Consider the following 27,971-nt stretch of genomic DNA (forward strand, 5'->3'; position numbering starts at 1 on the left):
TAGTAGGAGCCCGCATATATAAATGTCGTACATACGTATGTGCCTTCAGTTGTTGTTCTACCCGCAAGAAGATGTTTACGTTTCATCCTGCTAACGTGTACGTGAGCGTACGACCTAGCTTCAGCAGTGTCGAGTACAGCTACTGGGATTCCGGGTATCTACGTACATATACAGAAACCTGTGATGGAGACGCTCAGCATTGGCGGTTTGCGCACTTTCCTATGTCTTACGAACCGACTCAGCAGCTATTAGATTGTTGCGAACCTGGAAACTGTGCCGTCTATCACATGAGACTGCACACAATCCTTCCTGCTAGCATCGCTGAGGTAGTCGCCTCGTCTGCACGTGCAACACCAAACATGAGCGTGTTGCAACCTGTTGCTACCTGTGATGCTTCTACGCAGACGTCCCAACGACGTTCGTCTCGTCGTTGAAGTTCAGGCAGTGAATCTGTCCCAACTAGCACTACAGTAGAACCAAGGCGCAGACGTGGTCACAGACGCCATCGACCATGTCTCGCTCGAGATGACGACATCGCAGAAGATGACCAGCTGGAAACCTGTGTTCCTGATCCCGTGACCTGCGAACCAGTTGGAACCGGAGTCGAAGAGGCAGTTTGTGCGGCATTAAAGACTTTGTTTACGAAAATGCTTAATTCCTTTACCTAACATGCATTTGTGTAATTTTTATAAATAAATGTGTAAAACCTGAACTTGTGTTTGTTTTTTATTTCTACAATTTTTAGGTACCTAATAAAAATTAATTTTAAATACAGACAATATTTTGACTAATGTAGTATTCCAGTAGACCGCGGGTATATAAGCGAGGTTCGGACGAGTGGACCCTCAGTCTACCACTGGCCGCGGTGCAGTATGGACCTGCTCTCTTCAGTAAGTTTCGTGAGATTTAGTTACTGCTCCAATGTCGACCGGGATAGACTGTTTACCGTCAGCAGCAGGGACCTCGATGACAGCAACGATGATGGAGTCGGAGATTCCGATACCGGATGCAGAGGAGACCACGACAGCGGAGAGCTCAATGGCTGCGGTGTCGACAGCCGCGGAGATTTCGATACCGACTGCAGAGGAGACTTCAATTAATGAAGAGCGTACTTCGCATTAGTGCAAATACTGTGGCAAATCATTTACTATCACTTCAAGCGCGCGCAGACATGAAAGAAGCAGTTGTCCGAATAATTTACTGAAACGAATACAATTTCGGTCCAATAAGTGCGTAAACTAATTTCACGTCTCGACAGCTTACATCGTCATTATATAAAATGCTCCGAGACAGTTAAGTGCAAGTATAATGAATATGGTTATTGTTTTGACTCATGTGTTGAACAAGCTAATGAGAATATATAAGTGAGACCCTGGTGATATGAACTTCATTCCGTCTCTGGCTGCGGTGATGAACGGATCGGGTAGTCAGAATTGAATAATAGACCAGTATCTAGCTATTGTTGAGAACTCGATGGCATCATTACCAGTATCAACACCGACCTGGATCGAAGGTCTACCATCATTAGTGCAGACCACGATGACAACATCGTCTACAGCTACACCTGCTCTCAGCACAGCAGGAGATTTCGACGCGTGCAACATCTTCCGCAGAGCAGACCTCAAAGGCTTCCGAAGTTAACATGTCAGCAGTGTTACAATGGTTGTCAACAGTTCCAGTGTCATTGATAAAGGAAGGAGCATCCAACGATGTTCCATCACCCAACTGTACGTACTGTGACAAGATCAAAAACTTGAAATTACGTGATTATGTAATACACAATTGTAATAATAACTCTGAACGTGTTAAATATCAGTGCAACAGGTATTTAAGCAAGTTTATACACTAATGAAGATTAAAACGACACCTCAGGAGTTGTGATAGACTGGGTGTACATTCATCAGAATCAAGCTGTATATTTTGTAACAAAACATTAGCAACTATTCGAAGTGCAAAACAACATGAAATATATCACTGTCCTTTTAATGATGTCGATAATTCTGCTTTGTGTGAAAATTGTGGTGTACCAATATGTCGACCTGATAGACTGAATAGACATTTCAAGTCATGTAAAGGGCTTAGTCCATACAATAGGAAGACTGTTTGAATCGAGAAATCCACAAGACTTTAGTTCTTTGTCTGTGTTTTTTTGTACTTGTCGTAGGTTAGAATTTATGTAATAAAAATTTTTAAAAGTACTTGCGGTGTTTTTTTATTTTCTCAAACCTGTCACTTTTGTGGTATTTTTTAAATGAAAGATATTTTGTATCAGCCAAGGATCTAACCAAGGTCAGGTATCAATAATTTCCATAATGAGCGAATTATTTTATGAATTTTGGAATTTTTCCCAATTTTCTAGCATTGGAATTACAGATTTTCAATATGGCTGCCGTAAAGAAAAGTGCAACGGTGGTTTTAATGATTTTTAAAATTTAATTCGATTATTTAATTTTTTAATGATTTTTACATTTTTTCCCGATTTTCTAACATAAAAATTACGGATTTTCAAGATGGCAGGCATGACATCATACTACCTGATGATATATAAGCATGGTTTAAAGTGGTGGGGGTCCGTCTGCCTGCAGCCACCATTTAGGAAGGAGCCTGTCGACATTTTTAATTTTTTTGTACTCGACGGGTTTTAACCGAGGACTCCGAGCTCCGTATCGTAAATATATGTTTTTTTTAATATTTTTTATTAAAATTTTATAATTGAATTTTTTTATAAATTTTAAATTTTTTTCATTAAAATCGGATAATAAATAAAAAAGTTAAAGGTGGCGGGCGTAACGGAAATTGCAACAGTGACGTCATAATTCAAAATGGCGGAAAACAAAATGGCGGAAAGTTCGAGAAAACAAAATTACATCATCCAAGATGGCGGATTTAAAATGGCCACCAGGGTCAAGGTCAAGGTCAAAGGTCAAGTTCATTCAAGATGGCCGACGTGATCTACTTGTCCTGTTACGCTGTGTCCCGTTACGCTCATCCAAGATGGCCACCGTGAAGGCACAATCCAAGATGGCGGCTCCGACACACACACCGGCGCCTAACGCCTGGTGCAGGAGCCCCATTTACATACTAGTCCGGCCAATAATTTTTTTTAATATACCTGAGAGCTGTTTAAGAATGTAATTAATATTGTACGTTAATATTTTCTTGTATCTGTTATAAGTTTCCTCAGTATGGAGTAATTATATTTCAGATGGAATCACACGTTATTTTTTTGTTCATTTCTAATAAACTGGTGAAACCAAAAGATCCACCCAGCAAGGCAGTGATGGTAATCAGACCGTGGTTTGCTGCTACAATAATAATAGCAGTTAGCATGGTTTGAACCTTGCTACAAAAATGGTAGCAGAGCTGGGGTTTATAGTTTATTGGTGTGATTTCGTCTCTAAACAATCCCAGTAATAATAACTCAAAGTAAATTAAATTTTTAGATATTTGATTTTTTTAATATAAATATTTGAGCGGGAATCTTGTTATTTTTTAGCGCGAATATAAGTAACTTTAATTTTAATTCCTTACAAGCAATATTAATCTAACTTCCACGCAAGACGTCTTCCAGCGGCCCACAGCTGTCCCTCCTGCGGCGCGTCCTCAGACGTGACATACACAAGGTCACAGACACCCCTCCCCCCCTTTCTCCTCGCCACCGGCCGAGGACCGCGGCGTCTGTTGACAGCTGTAATATTGCCACGCGTGCGTGATAGAACGTAGCCTTCTACTCCCCCCCTCTTCACCCCGTCCTTCACCAGAGAGGACATTGCCCTTTTCGTCGGCGGGAATGCAAAATATTTTAAGTACCCGACCCACTGATAATGCAGAGTTAGGGCGCAACCAAATAGTTAAAGTGTTAATTTAAAATTAAGTTAAGGGTGTTTTGTGCATTGCATGTCAACCTAGAGTAAGAATTATAGGTTCTAAGAATTTTTAAAATAAGTTAAACATCATCACTCCGGAGTATCTCCTTAAGGACGAGATAATTTATGAGCTCACACTCCGGGGACAACCTACCTCAGGAGATGTCCAAGAGCTCAGGAAACGACTCAGAGCTGTTTGCCAGAAACAAATAAAGCCAATTGCTTGGAATGTACAGTTGGACCCACTAGAGGAGTTCAATATTGTCTGTAGTTAATTCCATGACATAAGCGCTTACGCTAATGATGTGCACAACGAAACAAACAAAACTAACATATTAAGAACCATCACACGACTTAACCACGTTGCCACTAGATTCCACAACCAATCCATATTATCAGGAGGTAAATTGAATGGTGTCTACACCAAAGAAATTGACAAATGCCAACAACAGATACCTGACCTCACACATAAGTTGAGTGCAAAACTCATCACCATACAGGACCCACTCTTCGAGAGCATTACTGACGTAATTCCCATACCTCAGGAACAGATGCCTGGTACAAGTACACAGCCTGAAGCAACACCGACAGAAATACCGGGACTACAGACTAAGGTCACTCTGGTGTCTCCATTACCAGTATCGCCCCCGCCTCCGCCTTCATCGCCGCCACCTGTTTCCTTTACATCAATCCCGTTTACTGCAATCACTACGATTGGCCACCCATCCACCCACATGAGGTTTCCCTCCGCCTCTAACGCGAGTCCGGTACCCCAGCCAGTCACTAAGGTCACCTACACTCGACCTATTCCCGAAGTCATTGCGCACCCCTCTCACCTCACCCAACCAATGTACCTTCCACCCAACATGGCGGGAATGTTTAACCCATACCTACAGTTCCAGTCAGCATTCTCATCCTTCCAGACCACCCCAGAACTCCACACTCCCTCTGTGGCCGTTGGCACGCAATTTTCACCCCTACCTCAGGTAAGTGCATCTAGCACCGCGACTTCACTTGCACAGTCCACCGCCATGACAGCCATTCCCCAACCTGACCTACAAATTCCCCAAGTCAGTCCTTCAACCTCGTACCTCCCTCTGGCACCTGCAGCACCCCTCCCTCCACACAACCCTAATCCTGCACCAAATCACCCCCCACCACCACCTGGCCAAGTTCAAAGAACCCACTTCTACAGTAAAATCGCCCACCCAGCAGAAAGGCTACTCACCAATCTCCCGGAAACCAATGGATTGGATCCTAAAAAACTGATTGAGTTTTTGCGACAGTTACTCAAACTACACTAAAAATGCAACCTACCAGACAAAGAATTGTTTGAGATAGTTTTTCCCCTTACCCACCCACCTCTCAGCGAACGAACCTCATTGGCAATAGAAAACAACCTAACCTTTGATCAGTACCATGCTGACATATTAGATTTTTTTATTCCAGCGCGCACGCTCACAAACCTGCGACTTGATTGGTACAACAGACTTCAACAGAAAGACGAGCCATTAAGTAAATACATTGCTGACATTAAGGAAGCCGCTCGAGTAACTATTAGGCGCCTCAGAGTGCGAAATCGTTTCCAATATCCTAGATGGAATAAGCCCTGCAGAGCGATCGCGAGCAGTTTTTCAGAGCAGACCACATACATTTGCGGAGCTGGACCGTTTGTGTATAAGGTAAAGGCACCTATTATGGGACCCCTTTTAAATAAAATTCATATATTTTTATTAAGTGAACATAAATTAACATTTAACGTATGATAAATTACTTGATATGTTTAACTATAAAATGCAATACATACATATTGTTTAAAAATAATAAATTTATGTCCTCTGCAAAAAACGGATGACACTGCACTTTTCCAAAGGAAAAAAAAGGGTTCCTAATATGGGACACATTATTTCTTTATCCTCTTTTGGCAATGAGGACACACAAAGTGACTGTCAGTGGCACCACAATGTTCATGAGCCCAACGACAGCAGACAGTACACTGTATCCACTGTTCGCCATGTTTGTCATCTGAAAATATGCATCCACAGAAGAGGCATTCAGCATAGTTGTCTTCTTCACCAGAGCTATCTGATAAGATGTCGAAATCATCATCCGACTCGTCGCTGCTGGATTGTTCCATTAATCTTCTTGTACAACATCGTGATCTTGACTTTTGTGTGTTGGCAGAAGGTTTTTGTCAGGGTTTTATGACATTTCCCTGCAGCTTCTTTTTTTTATTTTTTGCTGTTGTAGCTCTTTCCAAACTCTTCAGGAGATCGGATTTGTAAGGCGATGAGGTTATTACAGATGCTTTGCCACATCTTCGGCTTTATAAATTTGCTGAAAGACTAGGAATTGGCTTAATGTCTTTAGGAGAGATAGGTGTGATGTCCATTGTTTGAGCAGGACTAGCATCAGAAGGCCCTGTGCCAAAAAAATGTGGGTGATCCATAGGCAGAACAGGGTGAGAATTAGATGGTCCTGCACCAGTTTATGTGTCATTCGAAGTGGCGATGATAGTTGCACTGGTATGAACATATCTATCAGGAATTTCGTGACAACTGTGAATTACAAAGTCACAATCACGAAACCCATCACTGTTGAATGGGTAAAATCCTGTTTAGCGGAATGCATTGACTGCTATTTCCATTGTTGCAGCTCGTTGATATGCTGCACTGAACAACTTTGCAACCAAGAGTGGTGTTACAATACGGTAAGGGTTGTTTCTTAAAGAAGCCTGTATTTCTGAGGCATAATAGGTTTTCAGTGGTTTCATGAAGCCTACATCCAGTGGCTGAATTTTGTGTGAACTGTGAGGAGGGATACAAAAGATTGATACGTGGTTCTCTCTAGCCAATCGTATCACATCAACATTTCTGGTGTGTGAGTAGTGGCCATCGAGAATAAGAACAGGGTCTTCAAGTGGTGGCTTTGTATATTCAAAAAATGATCAAACCACTTTGTGAACAAATCCCCCTGAATCCATCCAGAAGGGTGGCATCCCCAAATATAACCAGCTGGTGCCCCATCCATGAGTTCTATTTTCATATTATTCCTTGGCCACACTATCAATGGAGGGACAAAAGAACCAACTGCATTCATGCAAGTAACGACTGTTATGAGTGACCCTCTCTCAGCTGATGTCAGTGCAGCTACTTCTCGTTTTCCTTTCAGGGATATTACCTTCTCAGCTCTGTGCTGTACCACAGTTACCCCAGTCTCGTCAACATTGTACAACCTGTGAGGACGGCCTTTAATTTTGTCAAATTCAGTTACATAGAGCTCAAAAAATGTTTTCACATTTTCAGGACTGAAACCTTTTACTCTGGCGTGAAAAATGCCTTGGGGAACTCTTAATGACAACTGTGGATGACGCTTTAAGAAAGACCCCATTCACTTCTTACCAGCTGATTTATTTTTTCTGAGAATGGGTGTTTGATACCATTAGCAATGGCTAGTTGGAAGGCCATCCTTTTAATATCACATTTCCTCAACCCATAAAACCTTTTATCCATCTCAATGCAGTACGGTACGAGTTCATTTTCTAGTTTACAACTTAATGTAGGCCTTCTTCCTAATGGCACATTTACCAAATCATCAGTACGCAATTCAGTATTTTTCATATACCTTTCCGCTGTGCTTTTTGGTACCCCAAAATGTTTCGCTGCTGACTTGTAACCCATAGTACCTGTTTGTACAGCTTTGACAGCTAGGATCATCTGCTCCTTGTCCATTTCTTCCTTTTCGGATTTCGGCTAGGATCCCTCTAAAAGCAAAACATTAATATGAAAGGTAATAATAAAGTTAAATTCAATGTCATTTTAAGCAAAGAAAACTGTTAATCTATGCCTATGAATTAATATCCTAAGTCCAGCATTACTTATGAAATATGTCATTACAGTTTGTTAATAAAGAGAATTATATTGCTATACATTAGATATGAAGCAATTTAATTACATTATAACATAATAAATCATCATTCTGTTGTAACAAGGCGATAGTTAAATGATACTCTCATGTTTAAATGCATAACACTTTATTTAGCAGGAAGCTCTTAATATGAGACCCGGTTCCTAATATGAGATAGTATCCCATAAAAGGGTACTCTGTAGGTCTCATAATAGGAGCCATCAATACGCAACAAAAGTCTTTGTGTTGCAGATACAAAAAGTGCACGAAACACAATCTCACTAGCATGCACATAACCACTCATCTATATAGCAATCAGCATGTATGAATGTTATAACAAGTAACCTTACCTTGATTTATATGTAAGCCGTTTCTGTTATCTCGGTGGAAAACTCGATAGCTCGTAAAACACAAAATCGGTAACCACGCTTGTCTGCACATTCGCTCGCTAATGAAAACAATACACACGCAATAAAACGTTCCCTACACCGAGTTAGTGTATTGTCCGCTAGAGTTGAGGAGCTCCCGGCTGAGAAAGTGTAGGGTCTCATATTAGGAAAGGTCTCATAATAGGTGCTTTTACCTTACATGCCACTAATGTAGAATTCGCCGACTCTAAAGGAATCGTTACCCGAGTTCCCTTGATCGACATCCCATTCTGTCAGTATCCCAACCCCAAATTAGAAAAGAGAACATGAACACTTATCACAAAACAAAACAAAATGATTACAGTCACCATCAGAGTGGATATAATCATAACCAGCAACAGATGCCATTTTGTAAATTCTGTAAAAGAAACGGGCATGTGATTGAACAATGCCGTCAAAGTACAGACAGAAAACTTATTACCAGCATCACAACAACAACCAAAAAAACGAGTAACGAGGTGGCCAGAAAGCAATTCTTCTGTGCCAACTAAACAAAAATCATCTTCAGATAATATCTGCAATACAGTCACTACTCCACATGCACCGCGTAGATACAATAACAGATTTAATTACCACGCAAAGAGTAATCACGACATACAACAACAAAAATACACAAAAAATTCAAATAGGTCACAAAAGTCAAACATGGCTCGTAGAAGGAAAAAACGAAAAATGTACACAAGTTCAAATAAGGTAAAAATTCTACCGACCCTAGGACACATTGTGAAAATTGCATGAATCCTAAAAATTCAGGCAAGAGGACATGTCATAATATAAATTTGCAGATATACCAACAGTATTACCTTATGCGAGCACTTTAATTGGCAAACACGAAATTCCAGGACTGAATGATACAGGCTCGGTCCGAAGTTTTATTTCAGCAAATCTTTTTCATGTTTTACAAAAGGAGAAATTGGTTCAGGAAATTAAACCAGTAAAAATTAAATGTTTCACCGCATCAGAGCAACCACTAAAGGTTAACCAAGTAGCCGTCATTAAAGTTAAAATTGATTTATTTACCTGGATATTTCCATTTTTAGTTGCACAGGATTTAGCTACTGATCTAAATTTTGGATCGGATTTCATTTCTAAAACAGGCTTAGTAATTGATTTGCGAGCAAGAAATTTCAAGTTCAAATTTAATAAATCAGTTGTTATCCCATTTCTTTCATCTAAAATCCAACATCAGAGTAATGTGAATGCAACACATACCGAAGCTGAGGATGAATGTGAGTTATCCCTGACACACCTCGACACATCGCAAAGAAAAGCAGTGGAAAATCTATGTCATAACTTCCCAGATGTCTTGACAAAGAAACTAGGTCGCACTCACTTAGTACAATATGATATAAAACTTTTGGATAAATCCCCAGTCAGGTGTCACCCATATCAATTATTGGGTCCCAAAATGGAAATCATGCGCGAACACATACAACACCTATTGGACAAAGATGTAATTGAACCATCGACTTCCAGTTTTCGCTCCAGCATTTTTGGTCCCCAAAGGTCAAGGTCACTGCTTAGTTGTGGATTTTCGAAAAATTAACAAACAGATAGACATAGAAATGGTACCATTACCTGATTTGAATTCAACTTGCCATTGGTTTAGCAAAGCCAAATATTTTAGCGTTTTTGATCTTAATTCGGCTTACCATCAAATACCATTAGCACCAAAATCAAAACACATCACCGCTTTTGCGTGCCCTGGAATTTGTATCAATATAAAGTAGTTCCATTTGGACTAGCCACAGGCGCACAGGTACTGACTCGCCTCCTAGACCAAGTTGTTGGCGATTTAAAATTTAAATTTGTATTTAATTACCTGGATGACGTTGTTGTGTTTTCCGAATCTTTTGAAGACCACCTAGTTCATTTGTCTGAAGTTCTCACACGGCTGCGTAAAGCAGGGCTGACAGTAAACACAAAGAAGTTTAAATTCGCAGTTTCTGAAATTTCTTTCCTAGGACACATAATTTCCAGTAGAGGAGTAACAATTGACCCAAGCCACACTCAAGCCATCGCAGATTTCTAACCTCCAAAAGATCCAAAAGGAATATCTAGATTTATCGGAATGGCTAATTTCTATTCCAAATTCATCCCAAATTTTGCAGAACATGCAGCCCCTTTAAATGCTCTTCGGAAGAAAAACACATAATTCAATTGGGGTCCTGAACAAGACAAAGCTTTTAGCTATTTGAAACAAGCTATATCCAGCCCACCTGTTCTTCGAATGGCGGTTTTCACTAAACCATTCATACTACAGACAGATGCATCGAGTGTCGCCATTGGCGCAGTTCTATCACAAGATTTCGATGGCCACAGGCAACCAATAGCTTTCGCCTCTCGCACCCTAACTCATCAAGAGAAAAAATCGTCCTCAGTTTATGAACTCGAGTGCCTAGCAGTTGTATTCGGAATCGACAAGTTTCGGCAATATCTTGAACACAGGGAATTTTTATTAGAAACCGACAATCAGGCCCTTGCTTGGCTTTTGGCTCACCCCAAGCAACTAGGAAAACTAGGCAGGTGGATAGCAAAAATTCCCTCACTTAAATTCACTATTCTACATATCAGAGGTACGCAGAATATTGTAGCAGATGCTCTTTCTCGAATGTTCGAGAATCCCTCCAAATCTAATCTTCAGGAGGAACCTCCATTTTCATGTAATGCTCTACTCACGGATTTTCCTTTAGCGTTTTCAGACTTACAGTGTCACCAAAATTCAGATCCTTACATTTCAGATATTATTCAGCAAATAAAATCAGGTACACCGCCAAAATATTGCAAGATTTCAAAAGGTCTCCTGTATCGACGAACAGCACAATGCAAAACTTACAGAATAGCCCTTCCTCAGAATTTAAGAGACATGGTATTTAAATATTATCACAGCTCACCCATTGGAGCACACCTGGGCACATACAAAACAATTGACGGCATACGTCGCCATTTTATTTGGGATGGATTGCATAAAGACATTGTTGAGAAGGTAAAATTATGTAAATTATGCGCCCTGAGTAAACCCGCACAGAAAACACAATTTGGATTTCTAACATCAGATGTGGCTGAAAGGCCTATGCAAAAATTATTTATAGATTTTGTTGGCCCCTTCCCCCGTTCTAAAACTGGACACACCATGCTTCTCGTAGCTTTTGATGCATTTTATAAATTTGTATGGCTCATTCCCCTCCAGCGAGCCACCGCAGAAACCACAATACAGGCATTGCAAAATAATATTTTTAAAATATCAGGCTTACCTTCAATAATTGTGTCAGATAACGCATCACTATTTACACCCAGACTTTTCAAGAATATGTGCTTTTCCCATGGCATTCAACATGTAATCTTTTCTCCCTATTATCCACAGCCTTCACATGCGGAGCGTTTTAATAGGAACCTCCGATCTGATTTAATAGCATATAATGCGAACTCGCAGGATAAATGCGACACTAATTTGGTCTGGTTACAAATGGCTTTAAAACTATGCCCGACATGAGGGACACAAAACCACACCATTTGAAATCATGTTCACATATAAACCCAATAATCCACTTTATAATCTCTGGTCACTACAAGAGCTTCTCCCAGATAACCCTCGCAACATAAAAGAGGTCTGGAGAAGAGCTCAGCATAACCTGAACTTAGCCCATGCGGCAAGCAGGCAGAGATACAATAAGAAACGTTCGCCTAATCCATATAGAGTAGGTGATATGGTGTTGTGCAGATCACACCCACTAAGTAAGGCGATCGACAAGCGATCAGCCAAACTTGCTTATCGTTGGAATGGCCCGTGGCAAATCCAGCGCTTTTTAACCCCAGTAACGGTCGCCCTAGCCGATCCAAGTTCTGGTGCGTACATAACGCGCGCGCACATTTCGCATCTAAAGAAGGGGCACCCCAACTTAAATTAGGTGCAGCCCTCTACTCCTATTCAAGGAGTCTTACACAAAGCTTCGGCATGCCATCTGCAACACGCAGTGTTAACAGATATAAAAATCCTAGGTTATATTTATAAGTAATAAAAATCCATGGTACTAGTTTGTAAGAGTGTTTAAATTTAAGATGTTTAGTATTTTGAATTTTTTAGGATAAGAAATTATTTTTAAGTTGCGCCACTTAGTACATAAGAGCACTTAATACATAAGAACTCTTAGTCCGTAAGGTATCCTATGTACATAAGATAAATATGTAACTTAGTTCGTAAGAGAAGGATGATACCTAGTTAATAAAGTTATGTGTAAACAATAAATAATCATGTCACTAAGTTTTTAAAGTTGTTTTGTATGACCATGTTACCTCGTAAGTTCATCACGTATTGTAAGTAGTATAACTAAGTCGATTCTGGTACAGGGTAAGTATGACAGATTTCAATCATTTTATACTCAGTGTTGGTTGCTTTCCCTGGCTCCGCCTTTCAGTGGGGGAGTATGTGCCGGAAATTAGGAATTTCGACACTTTTTTTTTTAATTTTATATAATTTAAAATTATTTTTGGAAATTTTATTTTCTCTTTAATTTGGTTACTAAAGGGCGAATTATTCTTTGTTAGGCTGGTGTACTCCCCTAAGTCAAACTTTGTGCAGTAGTCTGAAGCACCTTTCCCAGAGACGTATCTGTTATTTTGCAGATCTAATACTTTGCTGGCAGCCAGTTTAAAATTTTCCTCGCTTACAGGCACGTCCCAGGTCTGTAACCTTACTTCACTTCATGACTAAAACTGCATACAGCAGCTCTGGACGAGCTGTTACCATTTATCAGAGGCAAGCTGACCATAGCCTTTACTGTCACGAATACGTATTAGGTTCACTCCCCTGGAAGCACGTAATGGATGCTTGTTCCCAGCGTCGTTGCGTTTTCTCTCCCCCCCCCCCTTACTCAACCCCCTCTTCCCTCTCAGTTCTAATAATTTGCCTAAGGCCAATGACAGGTCAGAAACCCCAGCAGACAGCGACCGTCTCCAAGGACGCCTCGCATAAAAAATGTGTGTGCCAAGATGGACCACCCCACGACATCTCACGGCAGAAACAGTAACTTATTATCTTGGCCACCAGAGTGTAGCACCTGACTGTCCCTTTAACCCTTGGTTTAAGCAGACACCTTGAGCTAGTCGATTCTTTTTTTATTTCAGACACCTCTCAACAGGTAGCGCTAAAGTCGGCCAGTACTTCCAACTTTGAGAAATCAGTCAGAGTTTTTTTATGATGCCCACTGGGGGAACTAGGGACCTTGCGGTCTGGACTCCCAGTCACCCCCTCCACTTTTGATTCAAGATTTACTTTTAATTACGAGACGCGGTTCTCCGCGGGACATTTTGCGCCGCGACTGCAGACGGACCGTTTGATTATCGGCGAGTCGACGAGACACTGCATAACTTCCATCCGGCCACAACCGACAATGTAATCGCTTATATAAGGGATGCTATCCCTATAATCTTTTTTAAGTAGTTTAGTCCGTCTGCGTAGTACAAAGTGCTATAGTTATTTTTCTTTTAAATTATTTATTTTTTTGAAATGATTAAAACGACCGCGCCCAGCCGTGTATTCGCGGGATCCAGTTCCTGGCTGGCGACGCATCTGTAAACAGAAGCCAACTCCCCTGTCTGGTGAGTGACGATCCGCGACTTTCCCCAACCTCCCCTTAACTTTTCCGGGCATTTTCTGCCCCGTATACTGTCTGTGTACAAGTTCTGATCAGTTTTGATTCGGACTGTTCCAGACAGGGTCCGAGAGCCGGACGCCGAATTGGCATTTTCATCTCCCTTCCACAACAGGACACAAGCACCCTGGCATCATGTACCCGCGTGATCTCCGGGAAACGAAGCCCCGACCTCCGGTGCTTCTGTATCTTTTGACCCTTTTCTGAAATTTAAATTACGTCGTCAGATGCAGTTAATTAGATACATTAGCTAAATAATGGAAGTTTTTTCAATATTTGTAATTTCTTATTTTCCAGCCTTTTTTTTTTGTAGTGCTTTATATAGTCTAGTTTACATACATACCACCAATTTTTAGATAATATATTGGTAAATAACTATACACTGGCAGAATGTCTTTCGGGATCTGAAAGTTATATAAATTATTTTGCACACTTGACATTCAAACGAAGATAATATTACTGTCTACATCTAATTTCGAAAAAGGTCCCCCTCACCCTGTGTTCAGCCCTGGCAACGCCGGGCACTGCAGCTATTAATAAATAAATCTGATAAAGCTTATTATGATCACTGGGACGATTGTGATATTAAAAGTATTTATAATAAACAAGCAAGTAAGATGGTGGTAGAAGAGATTGATTACACCTCATGGAAAGATCCAAACATGTTGGTTGACCGGCTAAGACTTCTACATGGCTCGCTTTGTGCAGGAAACTATTCGTTCATCAAAGAAATATCCTTCATACTCAAAGAACTGAGGAAAGCTGGCTACATACAATAATGGCCTTTTTTGCTTGCATTTGTATAATGTTGAGAAATAAATTAAATATTGAAAGTAAAAATTAAATGTATCATTTCTTGTATTCTGATTTATAACTAAGACTTAGTTATCGTAACACAGCTGCCTTTTTGATTGTGCTTCCAAATGTGCTTCCTTTTTGTTGATGGTGCTTCCAAAATATGCTGCCTTTTTGATTGACCTTCCAAAATGTGCTGCCTTTTTGTTGATGGTGCTTCCAAAATGTGCTGCCTTTTTGTTGATGGTGCTACCAAAGTGTGCTGGATTTTTTATTTTGCTTCCAAAATGTGCTGCCTTTTTGATTTTGCTTCCAAAAGTGCTGCCTTTTTAATTGTGCTTCCAAAAGTGGTATCTTTTTGTTAATGGTGCTTCCGTTTTGTTTATTGTGCGTAGTAAAATCTATAGTGACTGAATATTTGCTAGTTAAAAACCTCTTGGTGTTGCTAAATTATTTTTCAAGGTCACTTGGTCCTTTAGTATGTATAAAAAATTTCACGATGATCTAATTGACTGTAATTAGCTAACGACGAAGAAGGTCATGAGGTCCGGAAATGACTAGCCTATACGTCTGATATTGTTCATGACTCGGTCTCGTGGTCCGGAGACACTTGGCCTGTATGTATGGCTTTGTACATGAACGATTTATAGGTTATTTAGATCTTTGAAAAAATAGACTTTCATGTTGGGCTTATCGGCAACATATTTAATTCATCGAACATTGTCGCATATTGTCTTGTGTTTTATTTTTGAAGAGAGAATGATTAATAAACTCCACGAAAGGTAATGGAAAACCGAATCGAAAATTGATTTAATATATAGTTACACTTGTCACTGTTCAAGTATCGAACCAAGGACAGGAACTGATCGAATTCATTTGTAAATAGATTGTAAATTATTTTGGTGAATTTGGAATTTTTCCCGAATTTCTAGCTAAATAATTACACGATTCCAAGATGGCGCCCAAATTTCAAGATGGCGGGCACCTCAGTAATAATTAATGATAACCGCACTCTAGCAGGTTGGAATAAAACTAGCATGATGGTAATGCACTCTATAAGATGAGTACACACACAAGATGGTGTCCTCCAGCAGACGAAAACAAGATAATGATAATGTCCTCTAGAATTTGATAGCTCCTGGTAGCATGTACTGAACACAAAATGTCGGATCCATGATGGTCATCAAGGTCAAAGTCAAATTTCAAGGTCGATGTCAAATTACAAGGTCAAGGTCAAAATTCAAGGTCAAGGTCATATTTCAAGGTCAAGGTCACATTTCAAGGTCAAGGTCAAAGATCAAGTTCAATTTTCAAGGTTAATGTCAAATTTCAAGGTTAATGTCAAATTTCAAGGTCAAGGACAAAGATAAATGTCAACAATCGAGGTCAAAGGTATGGTGAACAAAAATTATACTATCATGGTGTCAGCACAGTCTAGCAGACGAAAACAAGATGGTGGCCTCCAGCAGACGATGGCAAGGTGGCGGACATGATGGCATACCATCTGACGATATATACCTTGGTTACTGGTGGAGGGAGGTCAGTCTGTATGTGGCTTCTGTGGAGGAAGGATCTGTCTTTTTTTTGCTCTTACCGGTTTCGAACTAAGGACGGGAATCGATCTAATCAATCAGTATTCTAATAAGGTATTTTTTTTAATTTTGAACTTTTTCTCATTAAAATCGGATAATAAATAAAGATTTTCAAGATGGCGACCGTAAAGATAATTTATACAGTAGTGATATAATTCAAAATGTCTCGTGTGGTGTAAAACATTATTATTATTATTTTTATTGGGAAATTTTAAAATATATTAATAAATTAGTGGTTTACTCTCGCCGGAAATCTAACCGAGGACTGAAATCGTTTAAATAACTAAACTTTTGAAGAGGCAATTTTTTAAATATTTTTTGGAATATTTTTGGTATTTATAGCATTGAAATTACGGATTTTCAAGATGGCTGCCATAATTAAATGTGCAACAGTTGTGACTTAATACAAGATGGCGGCTCTGTCTCGAACAGGTAGTGCTATTATTACTTCAAATTAATAAAATTAAAAGTCCGAATATGCATGTTTTTTACAAATACCTTATTTAATTCTGTCTGGTAAATGTCTCGATGGCCGTGCGGTTAAAGGCGTATGTTTTTCAACCTAGAGATCAGAGCTGCGATGGTTAGAATCACAGCACTTCCAAAGTATTTTGCATAAAAAAATAAATTTAATATGTCTATAAGGACCATAATAGCTCTGGTAGGTAATGGAACATCAACCTTATGTGGTGAGACAGAGCGATGCTGGCGCTCTCTAGGAACAAACAGCAGAAACAAAGTCGACAGTATCCAAGATGGCGGTCTCCAGTGTAACAGGAAAAAAATAAATATGGCGGCCATGACGAAAGTTTAATCATGAGTGAGTGGGGCGCTCGTTTTAAAGTTAGCGGATCCAAGATGGTGGATCCAAAATGGCAACCGGGGTCAAGGTCAAGGTCAAATTTCAAGGTCAAGGTCAAATGTCAAGGTCACGGTCAACCAATATGGCCGCCGTGATGTCATCGGAGATGTAGGTTTCAAGGCAGCAGAATCTGCCACAAACCACGCCCTGAACCCTGTCCCAGAAAATACTTTTACATACTACTGACATATTACACCGTATTTAATTTTTGGACAGGTATTTTGTGTAGAGTTGTTTTTCTTAGAGTGAATGATTAATAAACTCCACAAAATGTAATGGGGAAACCCAATAAAAAATTTATTTTAAACTTTAATTATCCTTATCACCGGTCGAGAATCAAACCAAGGACAGAAATCTAGCGCACGAATAATTATTTTAATTATTGAATTTTTTATATATATTTGGAAATTTTCCTGATTTCTAGGTCAATAATTACGAATTTCCAAGATGGATTTAAAACCTAAGATGCTTTTAAGGTTTTTAACATGATTTATTGTATATTTACTTTTACATAAAATTAAAATATATTGCATCGGTCAAGGATCGAAGCAAGGACAGGAATACATCCACTCAATCAGTATATTAATGATTGATTAGTTATTGAATTTTGAGCTTTTTCATGAATTTTACTGATTTTCGAGATGGTGAACAAACTAACTTATAGGAGGCAGGTTGGTTATGAAACTAAGCTTCTTTTAGGACGTTCCACCATATTTTATTGAATAATAGTACTTTTTACATAAAATGATTTTTTTAATGGCACAGGGATCGAGCGAAGGACAGGAACTAATAGAATCGATCAGTATATTAATTGCCTATTTTTTATTTAATGAAAATTGGAATTTTACCCAATATTTTAAGCAAATAATTACGAATTTCCAAAATGGCGCCAAAATGACAAGCTGGCAGATGATACAGTAATAATAAATAAATAGGCCTACTATATTCTAGCGAACAACAATTAAACTAATATGACGGCAACACGCTCTAGAAGATGGCATGTGTACTACATGAAACTAGCACTTTTTAAACCGATTACTGAAAAGAAGATGGCAACAGCGCATTCTAGCAGGTGTAATGTGTGTTAACTAGTGCACCTGGTAGCAAGTATTGAAAATAAATATGGCGGTTCGGTATCTAATAACAAATGCTACTATTCCTTCAAATCAATAAAATACTAGTCGGAATATGTGTATTATTCTTCATATCTCTCATTTAATTCTGTCTTGAAGAAATTCCGATAGGCGTGCGGTTAAAGGCGCATGTTTCCCAACCTAGAGGTCAGAGCTGCGAGGTTTTGAATCACAGCACATCCAATGTATTTTGCATAAAAATTAAATTTATTATTTTGATAACGACAACAATAAGTCTGGTAGGTAATGGAACATCGAGCTTATGAGAAGAGATAGAGCGACACTGGCCCTCTCTAGGAGTAAACAGAGGAACCAAAGGCATAGGTATCCAAGATTATGGATATGTCATCATCCAATATGTTGGCCTCCAGCAGATGGAAACAAAATGGTGGACCTGGTATCAGAATCGAAAAAATGTCTTCTAAATCAAATCTAAGATGACGAAAATGTTACTTGAATTCAATATGGTGACTATAACGAAAATTGCACCATTCTTTAATCCAATATGGCGACCATAACAATAACTGCAACTGTGACATTATACACATCCAAGGTGGTGGAAAGTTCTAGAAAACAAAATGGCGAATCCAATATGGCGTATTTCAAAATGGCCGCCGCGTTTAAAAGACAAAGTCAAGGTCATCCAAGAAGGCCACCAGGGTCAAAAGGTCAAAGGTTAATGACATCCAAAATGGTCACACTGATGTCAGAGCAATCGGTCGGATCTGGCTCCACACCCAAAACCCAGTGTCAGCTTAGATTATCCTACACTACTCTCAGGACAATTAAAATATTTATTTTTCAAAATAAAATAATAGTTCGTCACAGTTTCAACTATCTTTAGGTACGTTAGAGCAAGATATTCTCTTTCATACATTACTTCTGGACCTGGTCAGTCTATACTGTTTTAAGTAGGTAGGTATCTGTGTTCATTAAGTAAATTAATATTTCGTTCAAAATTTAAGAAAAATTACATTTTGTCTAATATTCAAGCAAAAAAATGTGATAAACGATAGTGTCACCTGACATCTGTTAGCTTAGCAAAGATACTCTAACACAAAATGGCTGAATTGGAGTAAATTGATTGAGCCACACAAATTTCTCTAAATAAGTGATTTACATTTCGTGTAATGTTTAGTTTTCATATATAATGATTATCATACCGAAACCGCATACGCTGTGCCTAAAACAATGCTTGCATAATTCATATTTGCAGTAAATAAATTTAATTATTTTATATGCTAACACAAGCATTTTAAGAAATATCTTTAAAACTTTTCAATTGTTATCCGTAAACAGGAGGAAGGTTAAAACATACTATTAAGTGCAAGGCAACGTCTATGCATTCACATAGCTATCTCTGCTGCTCTTAGCAATCACACAATTTATAATTTACAGTGGCCCAGTAAAATAATGAATTAAATACTAAAATAAGTTTTAACAAAGAACACAAAATAATGCATTAGCATTAAATATAAACAGTTTTCAGTAGTCTATACTGATATATACGATGACTGTTAAAAAATCTCTTATTGCAGAGACAACTCTCCAATGACTATGAAGAGAAATCAGTGTTTTTAAACAACTTCATGGGGTCGTCACCAACATGTGTTTGTTACTAAGCAGCAGTTGGTGAATAAGTACCGGTGAATAAGTACCACTGATACTACTTTTTGAAAACTCTCAAATTTGAGACAAGTTCCATGACACAGACTACACTCGATGCTCCAGCTCTTGCTGGGAGGAGCAGTGGTCTGCAGGTCATCCTCACCGTCGTCCACAGCCTGAGCCTCAGAGTCCTCCGGGTCCAGCCACCATATCGGCGGGTTGATGGGCGTCCCGTACTGCGAGGCGTTGCGCGCCAGCTGGATGATCAGGTCGGAGTACTCGTAGTGCAGAGCCGTGTACTTCTTTATGATGGCGACCGTCTGGAACAACAGTAACACGTCATGTCGATGATGGCCGTAACTTGCATCCGCAAGGAAGTGAGTGTCTGCTCACACTTCCTGCCGAGGCGGCACAACATAGATTCTCTTTGAAATCAGTGTATATATCTTGGTGGATGTCTGCAGTGAAAGGAAAAGTAGATTAAGGGTGTTAATGTGCTCGCATGTTAATAAACAATAACATTTACAGTACGAATTATGCTCAGGGAAATTATCTGTGGAAGAAGAAAAAACCCCTTTACATCTGTCGGATGGTCTGTCTGTGTTCTCTGTTTCAGGAGGTCAAGACTGGAGTTATGCTATATCAAGGATTGCGACAGAGGTCAGGGAAGTCGGAATTTCCTTAAATTATGTATATATATAGTTAATTTATCTTCCGCTTATTTCTTAAGTCCACAAACACTCAAGACTTCTTCTTACAGAAAATAACATTTGTGACTTTAACAACGATTACAATTTTCAACTGTGAAATATGTACATTAGCACTGCCAGGCACAGAATAGTAAGCGTTAAAATTTGTTTAGCCATGGGTCTTTATGAATACAACTCATTTTGCACTATCCAGACTTGAATCACTAAGTAAAAATCCTGGAATCCAACCAAGGAACTATGACCATCACCCAGGAGTTTCGAACACAGTCTTGTTCGTAGAAGTTTGCCATGCTTTATCTTCCGCATATGGTGTCAACACTGCTTTTTGATTTGCCAAAGAATTTTAAGAATTGGCAGAAGTAAACTATGACACTTAATTTTGTTTAGTTATAGCACGTTTTACTGTATTTTGATGTACATATTGTTACATGCCTGTGACACGCGCCAGGTTTGGAGCTGGCTGGCGGCCCTGCACGGCCACTAGCGTACGCGCCGTGTCACGTGCCGTCCACTGACGTAAGACATGCCACGCGCGCTTGCCCTGATTACAAGGGTCATTGCTACCCCCTCTCTCCTCCACACCATTTCGTATCGTCCCGCCTCGGGCTAATATCAACTTTAGCGGCCTGAGAATTCTGGGCTTACAGAGGCCACCACGTGGAGTGGCGTGAATAAAAGTCACCATTCTCGATATTTGAGCGTCGGGTCGGCCCGGGATAACGCGACTCGTTTCAGCGGTTCTCGTCGGTTCGAGAAGGGTGCCACAAGAATATAAGCAGCGACACCAGCCTCCACGGGAGTTCCGAGAGTTCGGAGAGTTCCGCAAGTGAAGGGTAGTGCGACATCGGTGAAGAGGGTGACAGACCACTTCGAGAGTGGTGCGACGCGAAGCGAAATTAACGAGAGAGTGCGACTGAGTGACGCGAGACTGTGTGTGTGGACGGCTTGATGTAAGGGGCGAACCACTGTTGAGTCTAGCTCCAGTGATGAGTGCAACTGTGGAACTTGACAGATATTGAATGACTTATAAATAAAAAAATTTAAGTGCCAGTGATTTGTGATCGGACATTTTTAAGTACAATTTTTTATTACTGATGTAAATATTACTAATTAATTAAACTGTAAAAAAGTTAACTAGGCTATCCCTTACGAACCCATTTCTCCTTACATAGGTCGTAACAATGTTTTAATTTACACCAAATTCTTTTTAGTACTATAAATCAGTAAAATTTGTCTTAGAATTGGTTGGAACACTACTTGATCTGCAAATTCTTACACATTTGTTTCTGTTATTGAATGTCACTTTTCATTAGTGGATTGAGTTTTACTCTTTAATCTAAGGCGCATAATGAATTCCTCCAATATACCAGCCAGTAACAACGTGTTTGCAGGACGTTCAGTAACTAACATTTCACTTATTCTGTTCACAGATCAATATTCTTGAAATATGAAACTCTTACTATATTAAAACAATGACATTCAAAACTATTCGTGAATTTAAATCTTTAATAATGCATTTTAACCCTGGTTTCAATCACTCATGTATTAAAAAATATTATTGTGCCTTGCTCAGGAGATTAAAATAAAACAATGACTCTGGCTAACAAAAATAATTTGGCTAAAAACCATTCAACATTGGAGTCTCCAAACTGATACCATGCAGTTTGTGCGCAATCAACATCATTATTAGTAGAATAGAAAAATATGTTCTGGTCCAGTATTCAGGCTGAGGTGCCGAGGTGCCGACCGTAATTTTTAATTGTAACATTACGGCGTTCTTTTTGGATGGCCTGGACCTTGACCTTTTAACTTCAACTAGACATTAAAATTTGCCATTTTCACCCAAAAGACCCGTAAATTGCCAAAAATTCACGAAATTCTGACAAAATTTTCAGTTTATTTTAAAAAAATCCATCAAAAAGTCTCAAAAACTTTAAAAAATAAGAAATTTCTTTTCTTAGAGGAAAATTCCCATTTAAAGAGAAAATTTACCCTTTTATCCCTCAAAAATTCCAAAGGCTTGGAAAGTCCACAAAGAGGCTAAATAATACATAACTACAGCCCCTCTTAACCACCGAGGTCATGACCGTGAAAATTTGGATGAAATTGCAGCCTTTAAAAATTATATCGTATCTGTAGCAATTTTCGTTAGGTCCGCCGTCTTAAAAATCCGTAATTTTTATTCTATACAATCAAGAAATATTTTTGACTATGAAAAAATTTATTAATTAAATTTTAACTAAAAAATTTTAAAACACCGTTCACATTACGATACGGTCGACATCTTGGATTCTAGAAATGTTGCATGTTTCGTTTCGCCTGTCATCTTAGATGTGTATGTCGTAATCGTTGCACTTTTCGTAACTCCCGCCATCTTGGATTTAGAATAATGCAATAGTCGCTAATTTCGCAATCTTGAAAAGCTATAATATTAAATAAGGATTACTTAACAATAATAAAAAAATATCTTAAACAATTCATTAATAAAAATTTTAATTCATTTTTATTTTTTTTTTTTTTATAAAATCAATTTACATCATAGAGTCCTCGGTTTTAACCCAGGGTGAACAAAAATACGGCGCGATTCTTTCCTCCACAGAAACAACCGTCAGACTGCCATCCCACAACTGATGCTAAAGTATGTATATTGCCAGCTCTTACGACGTCATGTCTGCCATCTAATTTTCGCCTGCTGGAGGCCACATTCTTGTTTTCGTTGCTAGAGAGCGCTAAAACCATGTTAATTTAATTATTAATCACTAGAGTGTAGTTTATTAGATACTGTAGGACACGACATTAATGTTTGGATACCTTTTTGTATATTTATAATTATTTAACTATAAATTCGGGAAACATTCCAAAAAAAAAACAATAAAATCACTTCTTAACTTAATTACTAATTATATCGACTCCTGTCCTGGGTGATGAAAATATTTTAATTTTAGGTAAAAAAGGTTTTATTAAAATATGGTTGAAAGTTTTAACAGCAGCTTAATTTCCTCGTCCTCCTTCCTATAAGCCGAAAAGACCAACATCTTGAAATTCTGTAATGATAAACCTTAAAATTCTGGAAAAGTTAAAAAAAAACATCAAAAAATAACTCTTTAATTTACTAAGTTGTTCGTTCGATCACCTTCCTTGGTTTGATGCCAGGTAATTGCAAAAAAAGAAACAAAAAAATACATCAATTTACATAAAAGTGACAAATTCGAAAAAAAAAAATATTCACAAATAAAATTTTAGATGTCGATCCTAAACTACTTGAACACTAGCTGAAGTTAGAAGTCCTATAAATATTAAGCTTTTAATTGGCTAGAACTGACTAATTCTTAGGTCCAATAGGTTTACTGAAGACAGAGACCAGCCAGATCCTTTGTCAACATAGTCTTTTTCTTCCCGAGAGTTTCTTGATAAGTACTATGCTTATCAGACTGCTTAACGTCGTCGGATTTGTAAATGGGAGTATTCACTGCCTTGTATGCACACTTATTCACTTGGTCCTCGATCGGATATGGTTTACCATATACACAGTCCAGCCAAAAGTTATATTTTAAAGTCCCGTATGTAGCTACTTCATCAGTAAGCTGATTGATAATGTTCTGCTTGATATCGTCAAAAAAATACAAATGTTCTTCGACTCACTAAACATATTTGGATAATAGTATTCTTTCAACATTCCACGAAATGCAGAGTTCGCCAGGTGTAATGGGTGGTCATTTACCTGTATTGCATCGAGTACAGTCTTAGGCTTAGATTCATGTCCATGCCTCATCACAATAGGTTGCTGAACATCTGTTTTTGTGCTTGTACGCAAACGAATCACCAATCTAAAGCGAGGAAACAAAATTTTTGTCGATAGTTTATTAGTACGCACACGAAATTCACCTTTACATTTTTATCGTATGCCGTTGCAAACTGTCAATACGTGTAATCAAAACATGGCACTCATCGCAGAAAAACTTTGTACGAGAAGGATTCGTCACACATTTGCTCCTCTAATGTCTTCGTGCAACATGGGAAAATGCGAACGACATATCCAGTAGCTGCAAGGATGTCTAATTAATGAAGACGAAACTTTTAGAGTCAAATCAGATGATGATATTGCTGCAGTTGTACCAACTCCCGGTGTACTCTTAAGGAAATCAATGAAACGCTGTTGCAGACTAATGTTTATTTTATGTCGTACAGTACGACCTATGCATGTCTTCATGTGTGAGTAGTATATAATAGGGGCTCCGAGATCAGGCGCCAGGCGGTGGATTGAAGATTGTCGGTCCGCCATCTTGGATTCTGACGTCATGGCGGCCATATTGGATTATGACGTCACAGCGGCCATCTTGGATAAGCGTAACGGGACACAGCGTAACGGGACACAGAGTAACTGGATACAACATAACGGGACACAACGTAACGGGACAAGTAGATCACGGCAGCCATCTTGGATCCTTCATCTTTAAATCGAGCGCCCCACTCATTATGATAGAAATTTCGTCTCCGTCGCCATATTGACTTTTTTCTGTTCCACTGGAGGCCGCCATCTTGGATATCGTCGACTTTGTTTTTGCTGTATGTTCCTAGATAGCGCCAGCAGCGCTCATGTTTTTTTCTGTTCCACCGCAGGCCGCCATCTTGGATACCGTCGACTTTGTTTCTGTCGTTTGTTCCTAGAGAGCGCCAGCGTCGCTCTGTCTCATCACATAAGGTCGATGTTCCATTACCTAACATAGCTATTATGAACCTTATCGACATATTAAATTTAATTTTTTATGAAAAATATATTGGAAACGCTGTGATTCGAACCATCGCAGCTCTGATCTCTAGGTTGGAAAACATACGCCTTTAACCGCTCGGCCATCGAGACATTTACCAGATTGAAAATTAAATCAGGTATATATAAAAATAACATGCATATTTGGACTTGTATTTTTTTTTTAATTTTAAGTTATAATAGCACCACCTGTTCGAGACAGAAGCACCATCATGGATTATGAGGTCACCGTTGCAATTACCGTTATGGTCGCCATCTTTGAAATCCGTAATTTTAATGCTAGAGATTCGGGAAAAAGTTCAAAATTCATTAAATAAATTTGTAATCTATATACTGATTGATTAGATCGACTTAGGTCCTTGGTTCGATCCCTGGACGATACAAAACAACTTTAATATTTTTAAAAAATACTAAAAAAGTGTTAGGTTTGAGAAAATAAAAATACCACAAGTTCTTTTAAAAATAATTTATTACATAAATTCAATACACTACTACAAGTACAAAAAAAACACTGACAAATTACTAAAGCCTTTTGGATTCCTCGATTCAAACAGTCTTCTTATTGTACGGACTAAGCCTTTTACATGACTTTAAATGTCTATCCGATCCGTTCATCACCACAGCCAGAGACGGACTGAAGTTCATAGCCTTTATATAATCTCATTAGTCGGTACAACACATGAGTCAAATCAATAACCATGTTCATTATACGTCTCGGAGCATTTTTTATAATGTCGATGTAAGCTATCGTGACGTGAAATTAGTTTATTGCACTTATTGCACTGAAATTGTATTCTTTGAACATTATTAGAACAACCGCTTCTTTCATGTCTGCGAGCATTTGAGGTGATAGTAAATGATGCACCGCAGTATTTGCACTGACGCAAAGTACGCTCTTCATTAGTTGAAGAAACCATTGCTGACGATGAAACTTCGGATGATGGTGGTATCACATCTGTTGAAATCTCCTCCAATGTTGACGCCATCGTTGCCAACGGGATCTGCACCTTCTCCATCGTAGCTGTCGTCAAGGTTCCCGTAGACGATGGTACAACCTCCGAGTTCGACGTTAAAGTCGGAAACGATGCCATCGAAGTCTCAAGAACAGGCAATAACACTACTTATGCACCAGAAGAAGAAAACTAGGTGATCCGTACACCGCCGACGGCAGTAACAAACTGAGCGTCCTGCTGTCTAGGACTTGTTTATATACATTAACCGGTTTGAATAATACGCTAGTCAAATTAAGAACAATTTACTAAAATACTAGAGTCAAAACAACATTAAAAAAATAGAAGCACCATCAACAAAAAAGGAAGCACATTTGGAAGTACCATCAAAAAAAGGAAAAACAATAGGAAAAACCATCAAAAAAGGAAAAACAATACAAAGCACCGACAACGAAAAGGCAGCACATTTGGAAGCACCGACTACGAAAAGGCAGCACATATGGAAGCACCGACTACGAAAAGGCAGCACATTTGGCAGCACAACAACGAAAAGGCAGCACATTTGGAAGCACCGACAACGAAAAGGCAGCACATTTGGAAGCACCGACGACTTAATGGCAGCACATTTGGCAGCACCGACAACGAAAAGGCAGCACATTTGGAAGCACCGACTACGAAAAGGCAGCACATTTGACAGCACCGACAACGAAAAGGCAGCACATTTGGAAGCACCGACTACGAAAAGGCAGCACATTTGGCAGCACCGACAACGAAAGGGCAGCACATTTGGAAGCACCGACTACGAAAAGGCAGCACATTTGGCAGCACTGACAACGTAAAGGCAGCACATTTGGAAGCACCGACAACGAAAAGGCAGCACATTTGGAAGCACCGACTACGAAAAGGCAGCACATTTGGCAGCACCGACAACGAAAAGGCAGCACATTTGGAAGCACCGACAACGAAAAGGCAGCACATTTGGAAGCACCGACTACGAAAAGGCAGCACATTTGGCAGCACCGACAACGAAAAGGCAGCACATTTGGAAGCACCGACTACGAAAAGGCAGCACATTTGACAGCACCGACAACGAAAAGGCAGCACATTTGGCAGCAGCGACTACGAAAAGGCAGCACATTTGAAAGCACCGACAACGAAAAAAAAGGCAAAAAGGAAGCACAAGTTACTAGATCTAAGTCTTAGTTAGAAATCAGAATACAAGAAATAAAAACATCAAATTCTTATAATTTAAATTATTTATTTTATTGCTTTACATTATACAAATGCAAGTAAAACAAGCCATTATTGTATGTAGCCAGCATTCCAAGTTCCTTGAGTATGAAGGATATTTCTTTGATGCACGAATAGTTTCCTGCACAAAGCGAACCATGTAGAAGTCTTAGCCGGTCAACCAATATGTTTGGATCTTTCCATGATGTGTAATCATTCTCTTCTACCACCTTCTTCCTTGCACCTTTTTAATAAATATTATGATCTCTGGTGTCTTCCGTTTTACCACCAACCTCAGGGTAACTTTCATGTTTGAGACGGTGATCATCACAAGCTTGATCAGATTTATTTAATATATCGCGTCGTTTCCACCGTTTCGGTCTCAGGACACCGCCACATTCTTCGGTCTTGGCAGCTTTAGGTGCTTCATCATAGTCTATGTCTTTGTCAACAGCCTCAGAGTCACTGTAAC

The 27,971-nt window shown here is 39.1% G+C and overlaps 1 protein-coding gene across 5 annotated transcripts in view; it reads right to left on the minus strand.

Annotated features, from left to right (window-relative positions):
* LOC134527132 (myogenesis-regulating glycosidase-like) overlaps nucleotides 1-27,971 on the minus strand; it is a 318,242-nt gene that overhangs the window by 86,902 nt on the left and 203,369 nt on the right. For all 5 annotated transcript variants that reach the window (XM_063359522.1, XM_063359521.1, XM_063359523.1 and 2 more), the window contains exon 5: nucleotides 20,005-20,161. In XM_063359522.1, the coding sequence (XP_063215592.1) occupies nucleotides 20,005-20,161 (157 nt within the window). The remainder of the gene's footprint in view (nucleotides 1-20,004; nucleotides 20,162-27,971) is intronic.

This window comes from Bacillus rossius, chromosome 1, assembly GCF_032445375.1.
Source record: "Bacillus rossius redtenbacheri isolate Brsri chromosome 1, Brsri_v3, whole genome shotgun sequence".
In the NCBI taxonomy this organism is placed as follows: Eukaryota; Metazoa; Arthropoda; class Insecta; order Phasmatodea; family Bacillidae; genus Bacillus; species Bacillus rossius.